The sequence below is a fragment of the Oncorhynchus nerka genome, linkage group LG27, assembly GCF_034236695.1.
Source record: "Oncorhynchus nerka isolate Pitt River linkage group LG27, Oner_Uvic_2.0, whole genome shotgun sequence".
Lineage (NCBI taxonomy): Eukaryota > Metazoa > Chordata > Actinopteri > Salmoniformes > Salmonidae > Oncorhynchus > Oncorhynchus nerka.
Window position 1 is genome coordinate 24,097,618 of NC_088422.1, and position 21,494 is coordinate 24,119,111.

The window sequence follows — 21,494 nt, forward strand, 5'->3', positions numbered from 1 at the left end:
TACCTACTGTATTCGACTCACCTAGTCAATCCTGTTAAATCTTTGAGGGGAAATTATAAAGGGGCATGAGGTCATTTGAAATGGTATTTTATTGAACCTTTATTTAACTAGGCAAGTCAGTTAATAACAAATTCTTATTTACAATGACGGCCTACCAAAAGGCGAAAGGCCTCCTGCTTGGAAAGGGGGCTGGATTGAAAAAATAAAATGTAGGATGAAACACACATCACAACAAGAGAGACACCACAACACTACATAAAGAGAGACCTAAGACAACAACACAGCATGGTAGCAAAACTAGGGATAATTCAATGGTAATTCTAGTATAAGAACTTAAAGGACACCTATTTGTGTGGAACCTCCACGCTTATGGCTTCAGTTACCATATTACAAACTTTACAGTGGGTTCCTGTAGTTTGGTGACATCAGTAGGTTTTGATACAGTACTTCAGGAGGACCAACCACACTGGTACTCAGTGTCACCGTAATATATCACTTTTCCACAACACCTCTCATGGTGGGGTATGTATCCCAGTTTGTAATACATAGCATTATAAGACCACTGTCCAGGGAGTTCCCCATCAACCTAATAGGCTCTTGCCTAATTTCCTCAGGATGGAGGTTTCAATAATTAAGGGGTCACCTGTAAAAGACAAGTAGCAGACATCCGTAGGAAATCTATAAGAACACGTATCTAGTTCAGCATGAGCTATCTCAGCAGAACCTCTTGTCAAATGGTTTCTATGATGTCGTACAATAGCTGTCACATCACAGGCACCATCCTCTGATGAGGAAATTCATAATTGCTGTTCAAATGAAACAACAAAGACACTACCTTGGACAACAAGTAAGGTGCATGTGAGATACTACCAACGTTATGTTTTTTGGGGGGGAGGTCCAGAACAGTTTGTTTGCTTTTATTGATCATGTTCATTTAACCGATAAAAATAAACATTTTAAAATGTATTATAATGTACACGGAAAATAATTGGCTAAAATAAAATGAAAATATTACAGTATACCATCCAAATAATGATAGAATCACTTAACAAACATTACATTAATGATTTTGTTTTGAGACATTTTCCTTTACTTGAAATGGGTACAGTATAGCATTGATGATGAATATAAGGTTTATTTACAAAAAAAGTGCAAATATCAATGCTGTGAAATCTTATGTACATTAAAACAGCTTAAATATTGATATGGAGCAGATACCAATGGGATAATTCTCTAGTTACTGGAAAACAAGACACACTCAAATGTCTACAGATGCATTTAATAGTCCAATAACTACAGTCCTCAAGTGTTCTCTAGTCCATGTTCAGTTCCTCTATTATTCTTGTGCCATTCCATAAATCTTGTTGATTTTCTCCTGGAACTTTTTGACAACAACCCCCCTCTTTAGCTTCATGGTAGGTCCTGGAGAGAAGATAGACAAAACAATCAGACTTACTGTGCTCTCAAAAAGACTGTACTCTCTTTCCCATGCTTCTTCAATCACAACATGTGACCTACTTAACAGCTTGGAAGACAGATTATGCAATGGTATCTACAGGAATGTTGTTTGGCATAAACTAGTCACAAGACTGCCTGGTCAGATATTATACATGATAAACATTAATGGCAAAAACACTTCCTTCTCTCTAAGAGTTATTTGTATCAAATTATGAAAAGGCTCATTATTTACAACCTCACAGACTAGCTTTGGTTTAGTTATCTAGCTTTAGTTTGAACTATATTCATTTTAATCCCACAATGAACAAGAAGCACAAAAAATCAACTCTCTAAGATGAGGAAGAAAATGCAATCCAAGACTATTCACTGCTCTCTTCTGTCACATGCTCAAACAGACAGAACCAACCAATAAAAACCAGCAACTGATTTCTCACACTGACTGACTCACCCAGTTCTCCCCCAGATATAGAGAAATCTCTGTCCAAAATGACCCACTTCTGGACCCTCTGGGCATTGGAGGTGGCCTTAGCATTGACATGCTCTATGCCCTCCTGGATGGCCTTATAAATAGCTGGTTCCTTACTGGCTATGATCTCAGAGGCCTTGGTTGCCGTTATGCCACGCTGATGGCAGAACGCCACAGCCTCTGGGGTCAGCTCGTCCGTCGGTTCGCCATTGTCGTCAACTATACACTACGGAGGGAGAGTGGGTTCAAAGGTTAGCAATGATCCAGGAGTTGTAGTATTTGCTGAACAGAGCAAACATCAAATAGCCTGGTTCCAGATCTGTTCGTGCTGTATAATTATATTCTAATTGCTTAATAATTCAAAAGCGAGAATTCTAAAGCAAGCCAATGACCATAAGAGTTGGCAATACAGGACACATCTAACGTTGGAGGCCTTACTCCTTACTTTGAGCGTGAGCATCATGGAGAGGAATTTCATCTTGTCTCCGAGCAACATGGCGTTGCTGATGATGGCGATCTCTGCTTTCACTGCATCCTCAATGGGTACAGGTGGGATGTTCTCTCCTCCTGCTGTTATGATCAGCTCTGCAGGACAAGATATTTCTTTCTGAGGATATTTAGATCATAGGTCTACACGGTGTTCTACTATCAAGAATGGTCCACCACCCAAAGGACTTCCAGCCAACTTGGCACAACTGTGAGAAGCATTGGAGTCAACATGTGCCAGCCTTCCTATGGAACGACACCTTGTAGAGTCCACGCCCCAGACGAATTCAGGCTGTTTTGAGGGCAAAAGGGGGTGCTCAATTTTGGGAAGGTGTTCCTAATGTTTTGTACACTCAGTGTTTATTTTTATTTATTTTTATTTCACCTTTATTTAACCAGGTAGGCTAGTTGAGAACAAGTTCTCATTTGCAACTGCGACCTGGCCAAGATAAAGCGTAGCAATTCGACACATACAACAACACAGAGTTACACATGGAATAAACAAAACATACAGTCAATAATACAGTAGAACAAAAGAAAACAAAAAGTCTATATACAGTGAGTGCAAATGAGGTAAGTTAAGGAAATAAATAGGCCATGGTGGCGAAGTAATTACAATATAGCAATTAAACACTGGAATGGTAGATCGGCAGAAGATGAATGTGCAGGTAGAGCTACTGGGGTGCAAAAGAACAAAATAAATAAATACCAGTATGGGGATGAGGTAGGTAGATAGATGGGCTGTTTACAGATGGGCTATGTACAGGTGCAGTGATCTGTAAGCTGCTCTGACAGCTGGTGCTTAAAGCTAGTGAGGGAGATGTGAGTCTCCAGCTTCAGAGATTTTTGCAATTCGTTCCAGTCATGGGCAGCAGAGAACTGGAAGGAAAGATGACCAAAGGAGGAATTGGCTTTGGGGGTGACCAGTGAGATATACCTGCTGGAGCGTGTGCTACGAGTGGGTGCTGCTATGGTGACCAGTGAGCTGAGATAAGGCGGGGCTTTACCTAGTTGAGACTTGTAGATAACCTGTAGCCAGTGGGTTTGGCGACGAGTATGAAGCGAGGGCCAAGGTCACAATGGTGGGTAGTGTATGGGGCTTTGGTGACAAAACGGATGGCACTGTGATTGACTGCATCCAGTTTGTTGAGTAGAGTGTTGGAGGCGATTTTATAGATGACATCACCGAAGTCGAGGATTGGTAGGATGGTCAGTTTTACGAGGGTATGTTTGGCAGCATGAGTGAAGGATGCTTTGTTGCGATATAGGAAGCCGATTCTAGATTTAATTTTGGATTGGAGATGCTTAATGTGAGTCTTGAAGGAGAGTTTACAGTCTAACCAGACACCCAGGTATTTGTAGTTGTCCACGTATTCTAAGTCAGAGCCGTCCAGTGTAGTGATGCTGGACGGGCGAGCAGGTGCGGGCAGTGATCGATTGAATAGCATACATTTAGTTTTACTTGCGTTTAAGAACAGTTGGAGGCCACTAAGGAGAGTTGTATGGTATTGAAGCTCGTCTGGAGGTTAGTTAACACAGTGTCCAAGGAGGGGCCAGAAGTATACAGAATGGTGTCGTCTGCGTAGAGGTGGATCAGATAATCACCAGCAGCAAGAGCAACATCATTGATGTATAGAGAAAAGAGAGTCGGCCCGAGAATTGAACCCTGTGGCACACCCATAGAGACTGACAGAGTTCCGGACAACAGGCCCTCTGATTTGGCACACTGAACTCTATCAGAGAATAGTTGGTAAACCAGGCAAGGCAATCATTTGAGAAACCAAGGCTGTTGAGTCTGCCAATAAGAATGTTGTGATTGACAGAGTCGAAAGCCTTGGCCAGGTCGATGAATACGGCTGCACACTAATGTCTCTTATCGATGGTGGTTATGATGTCGTTTAGAACCTTGAGCGTGGCTGAGGTGCACCCATGACCAGCTCTGAAACCAGATTGCATAGCGGAGAAGGTATGGTGGGATTCGAAATGGTCAGTAATCTGTTTGTTAACTTGGCTTTCGAAGACCTTAGAAAGACAGGGTAGGATAAATATAGGATAGATATATTAAATACTATGGTATTCTCCACAAAAAAACACTGAAGATGTTTTAACTATAGTAATACTACAGTATTTAATTTGCATATACTCAACCCATTCCCATCCCCCATATCCCTATTTGTGCCACCCATGAATGAAACACCTACATGCAAAGAATAGACCATATATTGTGTTCCCTAAAGGTTATAGAAAAGAGCAGAGGCTCTGAATTATCCGTTCAGACTCCAGTACTATTTACCTACCTACCAACAGGTTATGGAAAATTTGCTCAAGGAGAAAGCCCCCACTTCTTTGTCAAAGACAATTAAACAAAAAACATTAAAGACTAGTAAATACCACAATAATATCTGCAAAAACACTACAGTAATTGCTATAGTATATACAATAGTTTTTACTATAGTATTCTATAGTAAATTCTATAGTAAACTTTACTACAGTATACTATAGTGTACTTCCGCAAAAACACTACAGTGAATACTATAGTATACTACAGTCATGTCCGCACTTCTATGTTAAAGATAATGAAACAACAAAAACACTATAGTAAATACTACAGTATTATCTGCAAAAACCACTACTGTAATTACTATAGATATCATATACAATACAGTATTCATACTGTAAACTTTACTACATTATACAACAGTATACAAAAACACTACAGTTAATACTATAGTATAGTATAGTGAATATAGGTGTTCTACTATCAAGAATGGTCCACCACCCAAAGGGCTTCCACAAAAACACTCAAGTGAATACTATAGTAAATAATACAGTAATACTACAGTATGTAGAGCATAGTATACTATAGTATTTTTTCTTATGGGGAAGTTAACCTAAGGCACAGACTTAGTATCAAGAGAAGGTACACAAAACTTTACTTTGATCAGTGTCTAGGAGCAACTGCATCCTACTCCCATTGACACCCAGCACTGATAGCCATGTTGTATAATGGCTACTGTATATACATCTACAAAATAAACTATAAATAAGTACTATACCCTTTATCCTCCCTGTGATGAATAGGAAGTTGTCCTTGTCCTGCTTGCCCAGGTCTCCAGAGTGCAGCCAGCCCTCCTGGTCCAGGGCCTCCTCAGTCTTCTCTGGCTCATTCAGGTAGCCCATGAACACATGACGCCCCCAGAAACAGAGCTCACCATTCCCATCCTCGTCTGGCTTGTCCAACTTGGTCTGGCAGCCAACCACCACCCTTCCACAGCTGAGGACAACATCATGATATCAATTCTTCATATGGTGAGACCGAAAAGCAAGAAGGATTATTAGATGTCACTTCATATCTGATGGCTTATCAGTATCAATGAATTATTTACTATTATGCAATGATAGCTTTGTCAACTACAAATTAATTAATGTAACTGTCAATACAAATGGCAGTTCACATCCCTAGTTTTCCATTTGCTGACCTCATGATCTTGAAGTTATTCTCCCAGGAGATGGTGTGAGGGCCGGTGCTTTCACTCATCCCATACAGTTCATACAGCGGGAGGCTAAGGCTCATGAAGTACTCCAGAGTCTCCTTAGTGATGGGTGCGGCCCCCGTTAAGCAGTTCTTGCAGCGGTCCAGACCCAAGGCCCAGCGAACTTTCTTAAACACCAGGTTGTTTGCCAGCATGAAGCCCCAGGGCACCAGGTTCTCACTGTAATCCACAGAAAACACGGAGGAATACCACACATTGTGAAAAATATTATGGCTGGAATTTAATCTAGTTTAAGATGTAAAAATACTATTTGGGCGTGAGTGAGGATGCATGTTTTTTCTAATGTTATTGATAAGATCATATCGATGGGTGAAACAAATAAAAAATAATTTGATGCACTGAAAATACACATTCTTTCTGAAGTGTAGGTTTAATGAACAACAAAAACCTGACATAAATCCTTACCCATTCATGGCACTGTAGCTGGCTTGCAATCCGATGGATTTGGCCCAGTTAGCCACTCTTTTCTTCATACCAGAGGACTTGGCTCCGATGGCTTTCATCTTCTCCTGCATCTTCTCCCACACACGGGGAACTCCCAGGAAACTTGTGGGGCGCACCTCTTTCAGAGTAGTCCCCAAAGAGCCCTAGGAAATCAGAAAGTTAGCAGTTATCAAGTCATATAAAGTTACCTCAGGCCTACCCTCCACAACCCAGTCAAAACCAAACCACCAAACCTCAATCAATTATTTCCTTCGTAAAACAGCATTTCGAAAGGAAAGCAATGCACAGCATCATTATCTGTAGTACAACACTCAGGGATTCTGACCTTCAGGGCGTCTGGGTCTGCGAAATACGTTGCCCCTGCAAATCTCATGCAGATCCACATGTCGTTGATCTGGGCAGCTATATGGCTCAGGGGCAGGTAGCTCACCACGCACTCCACACCATGTTGCAGACTTGTCATGGCTCCGACCGCATTTGAAGTCCAGGTGATCTGAGGAGAGAGTCAGATGAGACTTTCAACTAATATTATTCCAACCTCCTTTACCACAGAGGAAAACTATAAGCCAGAAGTTTTGTTTGTCCTTTACTTGCCGTGAACAATACATGGACAAAATTGTGACACTTTCACATACTGAATCGAGTGCCCAGTGGACCCAGAGCTCCATTATATAGTACATGTAATGTTTCTGAGGGCGTCACCACATTCTGTGAGGATGAAGGAGGAGCAACCTGGATACTGCCGGAACAGTAAATGTACATGTAAATATGGAGCTTTTCCCTCACTAGTCTATTTACAGTGCATTCGGAAAGTATTCAGAACCCTTTACTTTTTCAGATTTTGTTACAGCCTTCTTCGAAAAATGATTGAATAGTTTTTTTCCCCCTCATCATTCTACACACAATACCCCATAATGACAAAGCAAAAACATTTTTTTTTTTTGAAATGTTTGCAAATGTATTAAAAATAAAAAACTGTAATATCACATTTACATAAGTATTCAGACCCTTTGTACTTTGTTGAACCACCGTTGGCAGCGATTACAGCCTCAAGTCTTCCTGGGTATGATGCTACAAGCTTGGCAAACCTGTATTTGGGGAGTTTCTCCCATTCTTCTCTGTAGATCCTTTCAAGTTCTGTTAGGAGGCTGGGGAGCGTTGCTGCACAGCTATTTTCAGGTCTCTCCAGAGATGTTCGATCGGGTTCAAGTCCAGGCTCTGGCTGGGCTACCCAAGGACATTCAGAGACTTTTTATTTAACATTTATTTAACTCGGCAAGTCACTTAAGAACATATTCTTATTTACAATGACGGCCTACCCCGGCCAAACCTTAACCCAGACGACGCCGCCCTATGAGAATCCCAATCATGATCGGCTGTGATACAGCCTGGAATCGAACCAGGGTCTGTAGTGACACCTCTAGCACTGAGATGCAGTGCCTTAGACCGCTGCGCCACTCGGGAGCCATACTTGTCCCGAAGCCACTCCTGCGTTGTCTTGGCTGTGTGCTTAGGGTTTTTGTCCTGTTGGAAGATGAACCTTCATCCCAGTCTGAGGTCCTGAGCGCTCTGGATCAGGTTTTCATCAAGGATCTCTCTGTACTTTGCTTCGTTCATCTTTCCCTTGATCCTGACTAGTCTCCATGTCCCTGCCGCTGAAAAACATCCCCACAGCACGATGCTGCCACCACCATGCTTCCATCTGGCCACTCTGCCATAAAGGCCTGATTGATGGAGTGCTGCAGAGATGGTTGTCCTTATGGAAGGTTCTCCCATCTCCACAGTGGAACTTTGGAGCTCTGTCAGCGCAACCATCGGGTTCTTGCTCACCTCCCTGACCAAAGCCCTTCTCCCCCGATGGTTCAGTTTGGCTGGGCGGCCAGCTCTAGGAAGAGTCTTGGTGGTTCCAAACTTCTTCCATTTAAGAATGATGGAGGCCACTGTGTTCTTGGGGACCTTCAATGCTGCAGAAATGTTTTGGTACCCTTCCAAGATCTGTGCCTCGACACACTCCTGACTTGGAGCTCTATAGACAATTCCTTCGACCTCATGGCTTGGTTTTTGCTCTGACATGCACTGTCAACTGTGGGACCATATATAGACAGCTGTGTGCCTTTCCAAATCATGTCCAATCAATTGAATTTCCCACAGGTGGACTCCAATGAAGTTGTAGAAACATCTCAAGGATGATCAATGGAAGCAGGATGTACCGGAGCTCAAATTTGAGTCTCATAGTAAAGTGCTGAATACTTATGTAAATGTGATATCAGTTTTGTATTTTTAATACATTTGCAAAAATGTCTAAAAACCTGTTTTCGCTTTGTCATTATCAGGTATTATGTGTAGATTGATGAGGGAAAATTATTTTATTAATTTTAGAATAAGGCTGTAACGTAACAAAATGTGGAAAATGTCAAGGGGTCTGAATATTTACCAAATGCACTGTACATCATCATGTCATTGTCAATACTCACATTGTCATGGCTTAGCATGACCCCTTTGGGGTTGCCTGTGGTTCCAGAGGTGTAGATGAGTGTACAACACTGGTTAGCCCTCTGACTGTCCACCACAGCATCTAGCCGTTCATCAGACACCTCCTCACCCAGCTTCATAAACTCAGCCCACTGTAGGAGCACAGAGGTTGAGTCGGTAACACCTGATTCACAACATAGGGCCAATCCCAACCGTATTGTGTTGGCTTGGATATTTTCATTTCACATTGTCCTTTCCAGAAAGGTTTCATCAACTATTGTGGATGTGTAGCCAAGCCAGCCCGGTACAGCTCGATTTGGCTCAGTTTGCTTAGTAATGTGAAGGGATTAAGAGTCTCACAGTTACAGTGTGTGACAGGAAATATTGTGTTCTACAATATTTAAGGAAATACTATGTGCTACTAACATTGCTATATCTGTAATGCAAATCAGGAATGTTTTTCACCCCAGCTGGCTAAACAGGATGCTGCTTATAGATCTTCTTCATTTCAATAGAAACTTACAGTGTACAGGTTTGGCAGCTTCTGTTGAAGTTCATCCTTGTACTGAACAATAGCTTTCAAGTGTGGAAGCTGTTCCTTAATCTGAAAGGTATGAACAAAGTAGGGAATTTATCATTTATAATTTTGGCACAAAAACAATAAATATATAAATAGGTAATGATCACTCGATCTACTTACAAATACTATTTAGAGCGCATTATTGGATAATTGTAATTTTAAAAAATATATTTTTCTTCAGAATTATGGATGTATGTTTGCATAATTCTGTGCATAGGTTATATGGCTTTTGGCAGACAGAACCAGGACCACATTATAGTTCAGTTATGGGGTCTCACCTGGAGGATTTTGAGGAGCTGTTTGTGGTTCTCCACCACCAGGACGTTGGCCTCACAGTTGTCTGCCACATACTGACACGCCTCGGGGGAGTTGGTGGTGTATATGCCTGCAGAAAAACCCCTGGCAGACCACACACGTCAGATCAGACAACTTTCTTATTGAGGTGGTTTAGACTGTGATTGCTGTCCTTGGAGTGTGTGGGATGGATTAGCCTTCTATGAGTAAGTTGTCTAAGTCTCACAGAATGCAGTATGAACAATAGTGCAGGGTAGTGCATGGTAAGACAGTGCATGCTATATGAAAAATTATTTATTACCCAGCCAGGATACAGCCGATGTCTGAGATGAACCACTCAGGAGAGTTAAAGCCCAGAATACCGACGCCATGGTAACGCTCCAGACCCAACTACAGTAGAGAGGGGAAGAGACAGAGTCCGAAAAAAAGAGAAAAAAAATCAATGAGAATGTGGCACACTGCCTCATTTACTGTTGACCTATATGATGCTTTGTAAACTACTCCGTGACAAGTAACTTTAGCTTTGGATCTAACACACCCAAGTGTTGGTTTTCACCAGCACCATTCTTACAAGGAGACAGAAATGACAATGGGAGAACATTCTTTCTGCTGTGTAAACGTTCCTAATCCTGTCTCTGGAGTTCAAATTCTAAATAGCCGGTAGCCTATTTGAAGATTCAGTGATGTTAACCGATCTGTATTATAGTTCGTATTCTATTAGAATTCACGGGCGCAGTTCAAAAACACCCCTAGGCCTCGAGCCACTGAAAATGCAGAGAACAATCCAGGTACAAGTACATCATAACATTAAGCATAGAAAACCTTTTCTATTAAATATCACACAAGCATAGACCATAGAGCAACTAAAGAGCACAGACACTCACACAACAACTACATCAGTATACAGACCTTGAGGAAGCTCTTGGCCGCCGCTCTGCACTGCTGGTAGTACTCCCTCCAGGTCAGGGTTACCCACTGCCCCTCTTCCTTGGACGCCACCGCAGGCAGGTCTCCATAGATCTTCACCGTCTTTAAGAACATCTGGTGGATAGTCATGGGGGCCTCGGATCCCGGCCCCGTCTCAGCCATCCTCAGCTTAACCGCCTGGTCCCTGGAGGTGCACCAGAGCTGCTCTGCTGTGGCCAGGGACACATCCGACAGCTTCAGGGGCACCGAGGCATCTGTAGTATGGGGACAGCAGGGGAAGCAGTTGCCTGCCATCATTGGTTGTTTATGGAGTAATCTCAGAGATTAGTATTCCCCTTCCCTGTTCCCACAATAATGTAGTGGAACGCAGGTAGGACCAGAAATCAGGGAGGTATGGCTACGTCTGAGAATCAGACTGGTCCAGCTCTACTCCACCCTCCTTCGCTGTCACATAAATATTTGAATTTGAAGCTGCCTGTATCAGATTACTATAGAGAATAGAGAAAGTTGTGGAATGTCCCTGCCTACCCACCAATCATATGTTAGTGTTGAACATGGCTCTGATTAAATAAAAAGGTTAGAGTTGATTTATCGAAAACAAAAAGAATTACAGGCAAAAAAATCAGTCATAGATCAAATAATAATTGACTATTTATGAGTGTCTGTACCCTTAAATGATTATGCTTTCGGGCACAGTTCTGTCAACCTCTTAAACAAATGTCTTTATAGCTGCTGTATTATGAATGACAAAACATATATAATGTGCCTCTGACAGGTGATACAACATCTGATCTGCTTCAGTTAGGTTGAGTCAATATCCTCTATATAAAAAAATGTGTAGCCCTACCACGATACGCTGCTATTACCTGAGAGAGGATCCCCTTGAGGTCCCTCTTGTCCAGGGGATCTGGGTAATTTGGCTGGTGCTTCAGGTATTCTTGATGGGGTTATCACTGCAGGTTCTACAGCAACTGACTCCTGACTGTCTGTGTCTTCTCCATCAGACTCTGACTCTGACTCTGGTTGTGGATGGTCTACTACCCCTCCGTTGACGAGGGGACTGCAGTAGAGTTCCTTCTGTTGAAGTTTGGCAACTGGTACTAACGGTTTGGTTTCTCCAAGAGGAATGCCAATCACACTAGAACTAGAATAAAACACATTTAAGAAACACTCAGTCATTACAACACAATTAATAAACACTCAGTCATTAAATACGGTAACATTATTTGGTAAATATTCAGTAATAATAAAATGGAATTTCAACAATCCCGACAGAATTAGTCTCCAGCATAGAAGGTTACGATAGGTCTACCTCTCAGAACTCTTTTCTATGTCAGGAACCCCATTGGTGAGAACAGAATCCTGTTGGTCAGACATCTTGTAATTGCTTAAATAAAAGAGGTCAAATATCAACGTTAGATATGCAAAAACCGCTAGATCATCAAATGAATAAAATCTCTATCTAGGTCGTGCAAAGGCTCCTGATATTCTCCTAATTTCAGGAAAACAAGTGTTTCCTCCTGGATCCTTATATGAGTGGGTATTGCAACATGACAGTGTCAGAGGCAGTGTGCCAATGACTGCTTGGTTAGATTGATAAAGAATGGCGAAATTAAGGGGTTTGTGCCAAAAACGCGTAACAATTTGCAGAGCTTTTTCCAACCTTTAACATAAATACAGTAGGTTACATCAATACAGTTGACCAAGAAAGGGACATTGAAAAAGGGTCTGAGACAGCTAAGGGGTGAACATATATTTATGGTGAAAAAAACGTTTTTGTCTCATCTTGGATAGATCTATCGGGATTCTGTACAGTAGTTACCTTCATTCACACACATAGTGCATGTATTGAAGTGTATATTAAGTAACATGCTGGGTTGCTTGCAACGTTGGGTTAGTTGAACATGATACCGATACCTCATCATTATCTCTGGCATGAAGTCATTCAGGCTATGATGGACAATTTCAGTGAAATTGTGCCATCTAGTGTTTTTATCTTGAAATTGTGAAGACAATTTTCAAGCGGAGCCACTATAGTTTAGCGATGACATTCAGATCATAATGAGACCATGTCTTGAGTACACAATATTGCCAAGAAGTTTTTAAACATGTATGGAGAGAAAGGTGCAGTTCAAATTCCAAACAAGCAGTTAAAATGTTGAGACATAGAGCTTATAACAGTGATAGGAAATTTGAATCTGGTTCATGAGGACATTCCTATAACTATCACTATCAACACTTAAAATAGAATCTGACCAGATAGATCGGATAACTACGGGCCAAGATTTCTCTAGGACAAAGTTCATCATAATTGCAAAACGATTGCCTGTGTTATGTGGCAATATAGTAGCCACTAAACTTTTGCACACAATTATGCAAACATTTCTGCTCACTGACAATTGACTGTACTACATCAATAGGATATAATCTCTTTGCTTACATCTTAAAAGATGATATATTAAAGGTAGCAACTTGACACAAAAAATATACAGTGGTAGCTATGCTCCTACATGTCCATTTAAAATATTGAAATATATTTTAGAAATATTTTTATAGATGCTCACAGTCTGTGTGTATCTCTCCAACAGCAACAGCCTCAAAGTGACCCAGTTTAACATGGTTTTGTTTTGGCTTTAACAAGAGACCTTGTAGCAGGAGACAATAAAGAAGAAGCTTGAGCCTGTTGGCCAAACAATAAAACACAAGGAACCAGCTTGGTTCAGTTTAGTTCGAACATGGTTTTACATTTATGTCCTGAGATGTAGGCTAGGTCATGTTTGTTTGTTTGCTTTGAACACATTTCTGTATATACTGTATATCTCAGGCAACCAACGCTTGAGGCTATTATAGGCTACTGGTCAAATTTTCTCACTCTGAACATGCCTTCGCTACTGAGATTCAATGGGGAAGGCTACTGTATTGTTAGAGGGCAATCTAAAGGTCAAAATCACAGATACTCTTGGTTTTAATGGTTAGACAAATACATCCAATTATACGCAACTGAACACATCCCAGCATCAGTCAATGCTTTGGTGTAGATAATGACTACCACATTTGTCTTAATACTAAATATTCACAAAGGTTTATAATGCAAGAACTGTTTCAAATTGATTTCACAAACCAAGACAGACAGACAAATGACCCCTGTTCACCACTCTGACATGTGAGCAAGGACTGTAGGAACATGTTGCAAGAGCTGTCTGTGAGTTGTAGATTGAGGTGGTGCTCTGCCACATCAAAAAATAAGCATATTGTGAAAGAGTCCAAGGACACAATAAAAAAGAGATGAACTAATTCCAGAGTAGTAATATTCAGCAGAATACCATTCTATTGAAAAGACAGATATGATATCCTACCTTGTTCTGAGACCTTGTTCAGACAGGGATAGACAGAGTCAGGTGCTATATGATATCAACTTGGCAGGAGAGTGCAGGGAAAACTTGGAAGGGCCTCGATGTGATGTGCACAACATGGGACCCAGGACAGCAGCTGATAAGCCTGTGGAGGTCTTGTACGGGTGACAGTACCGTCCCACTCAGGTCCGTCTGCACTCTTACGTAATTTCCCCCACACCTACTATGGGTCAAATGGCTGGTTAACGTTCCACCAATAGACTTGAAATAAGGTCCCCTTCCGCAGGCATATGTGCTGGAAACTGACAAGGAGGCTGTTTGGGGGTAGCAGAATACATTACAGCATAGGGATAGGAGTTAAGCCAGTGTTGACATTGCTGCGCCTGTTTAAGTAAATGTAAAACACAGTTAAGACCAATTTCATTCACTTTTTTGTGCATAGAGGACAAATATCTCTGATTCAAAGTATATTCTAAGAATATGAAGTAGAACAACCACTTTCGGTTAAGACACTGGTCATTTAGACTGGACCAAAGCAAGTTATCGACTCAGCCCTTATCGGATTTATATCATCGGGATATAACATGAATTGATAAAGCAAGATAACTTCTGAAAGTTTATGAGGAAAGAGGATACTTTGACCCACAATACACAGATCTTTCATCTGTGGAACAAACAATGCGCAACAATACCTTTTGTGCTGTGAAAAACATCTGCATTGAACATTTTTTAACAAATGAATGTGATCTAAGTTGTGTTCTAAGATTAATAGATATTGCTATTGACCTGTTATTACATGTATCTCTGGGGGTTCAATTCTGTATCTTAGGTCAAAGTATCGTTCTTATTTCATGTATTGAGGGGTGTTTGTGCGATTTGAGAATTACAAGTCTGAACATGGACATGGGGTTTTAGTAAATGCAGGTGAAAGTTCAACCATGCACTCCAGATGATACAGAGTAACCTACAGTATATCCTGGGCACCAAGGTCATTTAGTCATACCAACAGTCACACCACACCTGCCCTCAGTTATATTGCTACAAAATGTTTCTGGAGATCTGCCAGAAATATTAAGGGGGCTACAATATCAAAATAGCACATAGTAACAACATCTAACGTGTGTGAAACTTCCTATGGAATTGGGCCAGCTTGTGACATCTCCAAAACAGTTACTTTCATTTTGACAAATGTAGAAATATTATTTAAATCATTCACACAACTTTGTTTTATTCCATATTTGTATATACAGGCAAACTGTACAATTACATCAATCAACATATCACATTACACAATAGTTAACTACATAATAGTTAAATAGGATGAAAATATTTAACTTTGGAAAAAATCAAATAGTCAGACTCAAGAGCTTCATTATATTTGTATGTGAATGAGGTTAAAGGGCCACTGCACTTCCTGATTTGGCCTCAATTTAAATTTGGTTCATTAAGAAATGCTAGTTGCCATGACTGAATTCAAACATGAGTTGGTTTCGGGTGTGGTTTGATGTGGGTGTCTCTTGTTTGTGTTCGCAGGTGGGAAGAGGTAGCCAAATTATTTTGCCAATTATCTTAAGCCAGCTGGTGTGCAACTGTGGCAAAGTTAGCTCGACTTTGGATAACATATCTCCGGGGATAGTTAGCGACCATCAATAAATTACAATGTAAATTACAATATTTTCATGTTGCACACCTTTAAGTTCTTATTAAATGCTTTCAATATTTATATATGAATTTCTACAATGTATAGTTGGTTTGAGGTTAAGTCATTGACATTTGGAGCTATTGGAATTGTAACATATTGTCCCATGTACATTGTGTAATTTACTGATGGTCCGTAACTAGCCCCAAAGGATATCCATCGTCAACTCAAATTGACCATAGGCATTAAGCTCCTAATTGATGATTACTTCATGGGTGCTGCCAGATGTGGGAATTTGGGCAGGGTTGAAACAAACCCTACCTTAATATCCATTGTGATGCAGTCCTGACCACAAGTGTCACAAAACTATTTTTGGACGAAACAGACTTTATGAACACAATGATCACATTGTAGTCAATTTTGACAGTAGAATAATGTTGCCGACTAATATCGAGTTTTCTAAATGAGAAGTTGTTTTTTCGGGGCAGTTGCTCTTTAAGGTTTACATGAAACTAACCCCTCTAAAACAGGAAGTCCATCTGTTAACCTGTTAACCTGGAGGCCAGTTCAGCTGTCTGCCTCCCAGGACGTGGATGTGAAGGTGGTATACAGACTGGGCACCATGCTTCCCATCGTTGATCACTGTGGAAAATAGAAATGCAGTTACATATTTATAACAACTAAATATGTCTCTGTGAAATGCGTTAAGCTCATATGTAGTTTGACACTACTTATTATGGTCATCTTAATACTTACCCATTCTGTAACCTTCGTGCAATGCCTCTTTCTTCGCCACATTTTTTGCAACCACTAGGAGGTGACCTAACAGCTACATAAAATAGCAAAGTGTTTTTAAAGTGGAAGGACAATCTGGATTGAGACAAATTTGAGCAGGACCCAGAGGGGGGGAAACCAACACAATTCAACGTAATAGGATTCTTTTGTGTGATCAAAATCAGAAAATGACATAGAGAAAGTAGAGACAAATCAGTAGGCTACCTCAGCATCATCATCTTTAACTTCACTGATTTTGGGGATAGGGTCCCTTGGAATAACCAGGAAGTGCACAGGGGCTTGTGGACTGATATCTCTGAAAGCTAAACACTGAAGAAAAGGAAAACAACAAAAAAATGATAACATTCCAAAATATTGAACATCAATATAATGTTCAATATACCCTGTGGCTGAATATTGATCATATATTGTCTACGTGGAGTACAGTAAAATAAACATACGCATGTGAATACGTCTGTGTGCGGTGTATACCTTATCATCTTCATAAATGATATCTGCAGGAATAGTTTTGTCAATCACTCTGGAAAAGATAGTTGGAGCTGGAGATCCATATTTCTTGCTTGCTTCTTCAGCAAGACGCACCTCGTCATTTTTTGTGTTTGATATGCATAAGTGTCTCTGTGACATGACAAACAATGACAGAGGTTGACAAATTAGCAAGTTGCATTTTTTTAAACATTAGCTTCTGTATTGATCTTTAGAAGAATGCATGTTATTGCAAACACTGCAGTGCATATACTGCGACACCGTCATTTGCTAAACGTCCATGAACCATTCTAACAGCCCGAATCTCCTGGTGAGTGGGCACTGCTCCTGTGCCAGCTGGAGGACACACCTGCCCATGACCATGACGCTCCCCGAAAGTCAACAACACGAAATTGTTAACTACTAAGATTAAAACAATTAAGTTTATTTTCAGAATAGCTACCTCTGCTCGGCATGCAGGGCGCAAAATGCGTGAATGGTAAACACTTTTCCTGAAGCATTGTGTCGGCAAAAGTTGGCGAAAATTCATAGCTATGAGTGCACTGTGCAAATTCCGTTTGGAGAGTTGCAATCTTACCGGATATGATGTCTGCGCTGCCCCGGGTCATAATTAGTTAACACATCCACAAAGTCATAAACCTCGCCTATTTCTACAATTTCTCTTTTTAAAATTAGATGTTAAATATAAACCTTAACTATAACATGAACCATACTGCTAACCGTATGCCTAATCTTAAATTAAAAAGCTAATTTTTGTTTTCATACATTTTTACGATATAACCAATTTTGACCTTATGGCTATGCTATCTAGTGTGAACTCCCGATGAAAAAGTTGTATTCATGAATCGAAACGTTCTCTTGTGTTTCAAAACGATTACAATTTCAAACGTTTGGCTCCTGTGATTGGTGTAAGATGCTGTAAACATAATATTTTCGATTCAAATAACCATTACATTAATAGCATACACATTCCGAAAACAACACTAGAGAATGAGTGGCCCAGAAATATTTTTCGCTCGAGCAGTATTTATTTTTATCCTCCACGTGGTGGCGATATTCTTAATTTAACCAGTTTGCACGAGACGCACGAGAAGAACTCGCTCTCGTCATCAGCGACAAACATGGCGGTGCGCACTCGCTTGCCCTTGCAGTCATTACTTCATAAAAAAGGACATGTATTTAGAAGCGACCGGATCGTTCATACAAAGACAGCAATTCAGGAGCCTGTATACCCTCCCATTCTACCTTCGCTGACCGCTAAAAGTAAGTCTGCAAAAGGACGTCAAATTGCAGAACATCTTGACAAAGTACGTGCCGCCGATGTGCAGGAAAAATTGACATTCCTCACACGAGTTCAGCGAAAGAAATATGTGTTGTGTCCGCAAACCTTTGCTCTTAATGCTGATAAATGGTATCAGCACTTCACAAAGACTGCATATCTACCTGGCTTACCTGAGAAATTCATTGTTGAAGAGACCAAGGAGGAATCGGTACCTGACTTTCAGAATGCGTCATCCACCATTGACGAAACTGCATTTGCTGACATCCGTTCCCATGTCTGCCATTCAATTTTACAAGAGAATTGGTACATGAATAAACGTCAACCGTTCTTGCAAAGGGAACAAGAACATTATGTGGCACCTTTTCTGAGAAACCTGGTATCTGGACTCACACACACTATGGCCAAACACAACCCTGTACTCCAGCTGTCAAGTTTAGGTAAACCATTAATTTGTTCATTTATTCATAATCACTCCTGATTCCACCCTCAGTCCAAGGCATGATGTGTAAGCATTAAAAAGTAATCCGTGGCACTAACTCCTATGTAAGGGGAAGTTGTGATTCTGTCAGTCTCTGCTATGCAAAATACTCTCTCTTACATCACTTTCTGTTTAGATCTTGACCCTCAGGTTAACTTCTACTGGATGAGAGGGCAGAGGACCATTCCAAGGGGACATCGGGGTGGCCGCGTCGAGCCAATCAGATTCCAGATTGACGATAAGCCACACAGTCAGATAAGAATACCTCAACAACTTCCACAGGTACTACATACAGTCACTAGCAGATTGGAAAGGGCTAATATGATGCTCCATTAGCTGTTAAGATAGTTACTGTTTGGAGAAGCACAACAGTAACAACTTTAATTTGAAAATACTGTCTTTGTTATCGATTTGGCCAAACCTGTATCTTCTAAAATGTCTTTGTCCAGTTGCAGGTGGTTCGTTTAAATGTAGTACATATTGTTCGATTACTTCATGGCACAAAACATTTTATTTCTTTTAATAACGGAGTATTTTTTTAAAATTTCAATCAAACCACCTGCAACTGGACATTGACGTTTTAGAAGATACATGTTTGGCTGAATCGAGAACTAAGGTAGTATCTGCAAGTTAAGGTTGGTGGGGAATTTTGTGCTACGCCAAACAATACCTATCCTGTCACGGCTAATGGAGCATCATCACATTAGCCTGTTAAAAGCTGCTAGAGACATCCACAGCAACACTGATCCAAAACTCAGTGGTCACGTGGCTATTATCATACATGAAACATTGATGTGAAGCTGGGATTTGGCCAAATGTTTTTTTTTTTTACCTACATTTGAGTGCAAGTAGTTTCCAAATAAATCTCCACTGACCCTCTTCCAGTTTGTCCCCCTTGAGGTGGTGATGTCTGCTGAAGTCCCAGAGATAAAGTTTGCCCCAGACCTGCTTCCCATGTTCAGGAGACAGTATGAGAACAATATCTTCACAGGTAATAATGGAGTAGATCAGGGTTCCCCAACTGGTGGCCCGGGGGATAAATTTGGCCCGCAAGTTATTTTTATTTGGCCAACTAAATTTTCAGTGCAATTTGTTTTTGTGCTTTTTACTTTTTTATTGTTGGACATAAGACAGTAAAAACACCAGCGAATCAACTCAAAGTGATTTTACTTTTGGAAATCTATTCCAAAGTATTCAAACGCATAATGGGGAGAGATATGATCATATACAAATGTAAGCACGGTTTGAAATAGTTTTAGTCCAATATTATATCTGTTTGGGCTTCTTGCGGTCAATTTGCAGTCTACAAATGTATTTTTAATTATGTTCTGGCACACTGACCATCCACTCAAGAAAAAAATCATCCCCCAGATGAATGTAGTTGATGATCCCTGGAGTAGGCTTTGGATGTAAAATTGTCACAAGGTGTTGGTTGTTAATTTAATAATATTGATCAAAGTATTTGCGCCTGCCTGGCTGCCGGTCTGTTTCAGCCTCAGCCATTTACTTTGTCATAGTCATAGATGGTGCATCAACCAACTGCAATTCATCCACTAGTGGTGGTAGTGTCAAAGTATTCTGTGTGGGTGTATATTTCAACATAATTATTTTCTCGTCTTTACTTTCCCAGGAGCCAAGCTTCATGATCCAGGCTGTTACGGCCACACCCAGTTCCACCTGGTCCCTGACAGGTACCGCAGGGACAAAATGGCCAAACGGAATCTGACTGACCAGATCGAGGTCTACCTGAGAGCCAATGGCATTGCCAGTCTATTTGCATGGACAGGAGCACAGGCCATGTATCAAGGTGTCTAGTCATAACTTGAATATCAGATGTTATTCTCCTTTACCTACCTGAGAATAATCAGTAGTTTTTTCAAATTCATTTTAACATTCAACTGTTTTCTCTCTGACTGCTCTTGAATTAATATATTCTTAATAGTTGTGAATAACACCATTTGTTAAAGCACATTTGTCATCTTGAACAAAACATCACCAGGTTTCTGGAGCCATGAGGACGTGACCAGGCCTTTTGTGTCCCAGGCTGTGATCACAGACGGCCAGTACTTCTCCTTCTTCTGCTACCAGCTCAACACCCTGGGTCTGTCCATGGAGACGGACGCTGGGAACCCCAGGAAGAACGTGTGCTGGGGGACAGACAGCATGCGTCTATATGAGGGGGTGAAGGATGGAGCTGTGGTGGGGCTGGACGACAGGGTCCTCAAGCTCCTTGTCCAGTTCCTACTGAACAGGTCAGGTTGACATGGAGAGTTTAGTGTTTGTGGGAGGAAGGAAGTGCTTCCATCTGTATTCAACATTGGCCAATATCAACTAAAGGACACAACTGAGCATGCATGCAGTACATCGCTGGTATAGTCTGGCAGAATGTATTGTAGAATGGAATAAAAACATTGTTTTTAAATGGACACTGTTGCATACAGGTCAGTGGGTTGTTTTTCAGCTGTGTGTATGAAATTAAATGAATGCACAGTCCACAATGTTTTCAAACTGATTGTTTGTCACTACGTGGTGCTTAGTCAGTGGGAAAACGGCACAATTCTTTAGGCACACTGATGAGGCTGATCTATCATTAGATTTGTATTTACCATCCACATACAACAGGAAAGTTACATCTGAGTTGGAACAAAAACATGAGTTATAGGGACACTGCTTTAACATTTACAGATATTGTAAAATAATCAGGCATCATATGGGGACTTCAAGGGATTCATTGTCAGCAAAGCAGAGAATTGACCTGTTTACAAAAGTATAAGGAGTTG

At 40.8% G+C, this 21,494-nt stretch overlaps 3 protein-coding genes across 4 annotated transcripts; 1 reads left to right on the forward strand and 2 right to left on the reverse strand.

Moving 5' to 3' along the window:
- Positions 1-71: 71 nt before the first annotated feature.
- On the reverse strand, positions 72-14,158 carry LOC115111402 (long-chain-fatty-acid--CoA ligase ACSBG2-like). 2 transcript variants are annotated; one of them, XM_065011477.1, is made up of 15 exons: positions 14,038-14,158; positions 11,994-12,068; positions 11,548-11,825; positions 10,664-10,968; positions 10,056-10,144; positions 9,739-9,859; positions 9,404-9,484; positions 8,883-9,032; positions 6,734-6,901; positions 6,370-6,551; positions 5,890-6,123; positions 5,467-5,684; positions 2,370-2,509; positions 1,907-2,150; positions 72-1,422 (listed from the first exon to the last, which is right to left on the reverse strand). In XM_065011477.1, the coding sequence occupies exons 2-15, from the start codon at positions 12,056-12,058 to the stop codon at positions 1,337-1,339; spliced, it is 2,361 nt and encodes a 786-aa protein (XP_064867549.1). In that variant the 5' UTR covers positions 12,059-12,068; positions 14,038-14,158; the 3' UTR covers positions 72-1,336. The 2 variants fall into 2 exon arrangements, with proteins under 2 accessions (XP_064867549.1, XP_029493277.1); XM_029637417.2 differs by lacking the exon at positions 14,038-14,158 and having other exon boundaries at positions 10,664-10,935; positions 11,994-12,197.
- A 1,084-nt stretch (positions 14,159-15,242) lies between these two features.
- On the reverse strand, positions 15,243-17,961 carry hint2 (histidine triad nucleotide binding protein 2). The gene is made up of 5 exons (XM_029637419.2): positions 17,397-17,961; positions 16,940-17,086; positions 16,673-16,777; positions 16,430-16,502; positions 15,243-16,315 (listed from the first exon to the last, which is right to left on the reverse strand). Exons 1-5 carry the CDS (start codon positions 17,481-17,483, stop codon positions 16,224-16,226), a joined length of 504 nt encoding a protein of 167 aa, XP_029493279.1. The 5' UTR covers positions 17,484-17,961; the 3' UTR covers positions 15,243-16,223.
- Positions 17,962-18,042: 81 nt separating this feature from the next.
- mrps30 (mitochondrial ribosomal protein S30) lies at positions 18,043-21,140 on the forward strand. The gene is made up of 5 exons (XM_029637418.2): positions 18,043-18,673; positions 18,851-18,996; positions 19,600-19,705; positions 20,345-20,521; positions 20,714-21,140. Exons 1-5 carry the CDS (start codon positions 18,076-18,078, stop codon positions 20,974-20,976), a joined length of 1,290 nt encoding a protein of 429 aa, XP_029493278.1. The 5' UTR covers positions 18,043-18,075; the 3' UTR covers positions 20,977-21,140.
- Positions 21,141-21,494: the final 354 nt, after the last annotated feature.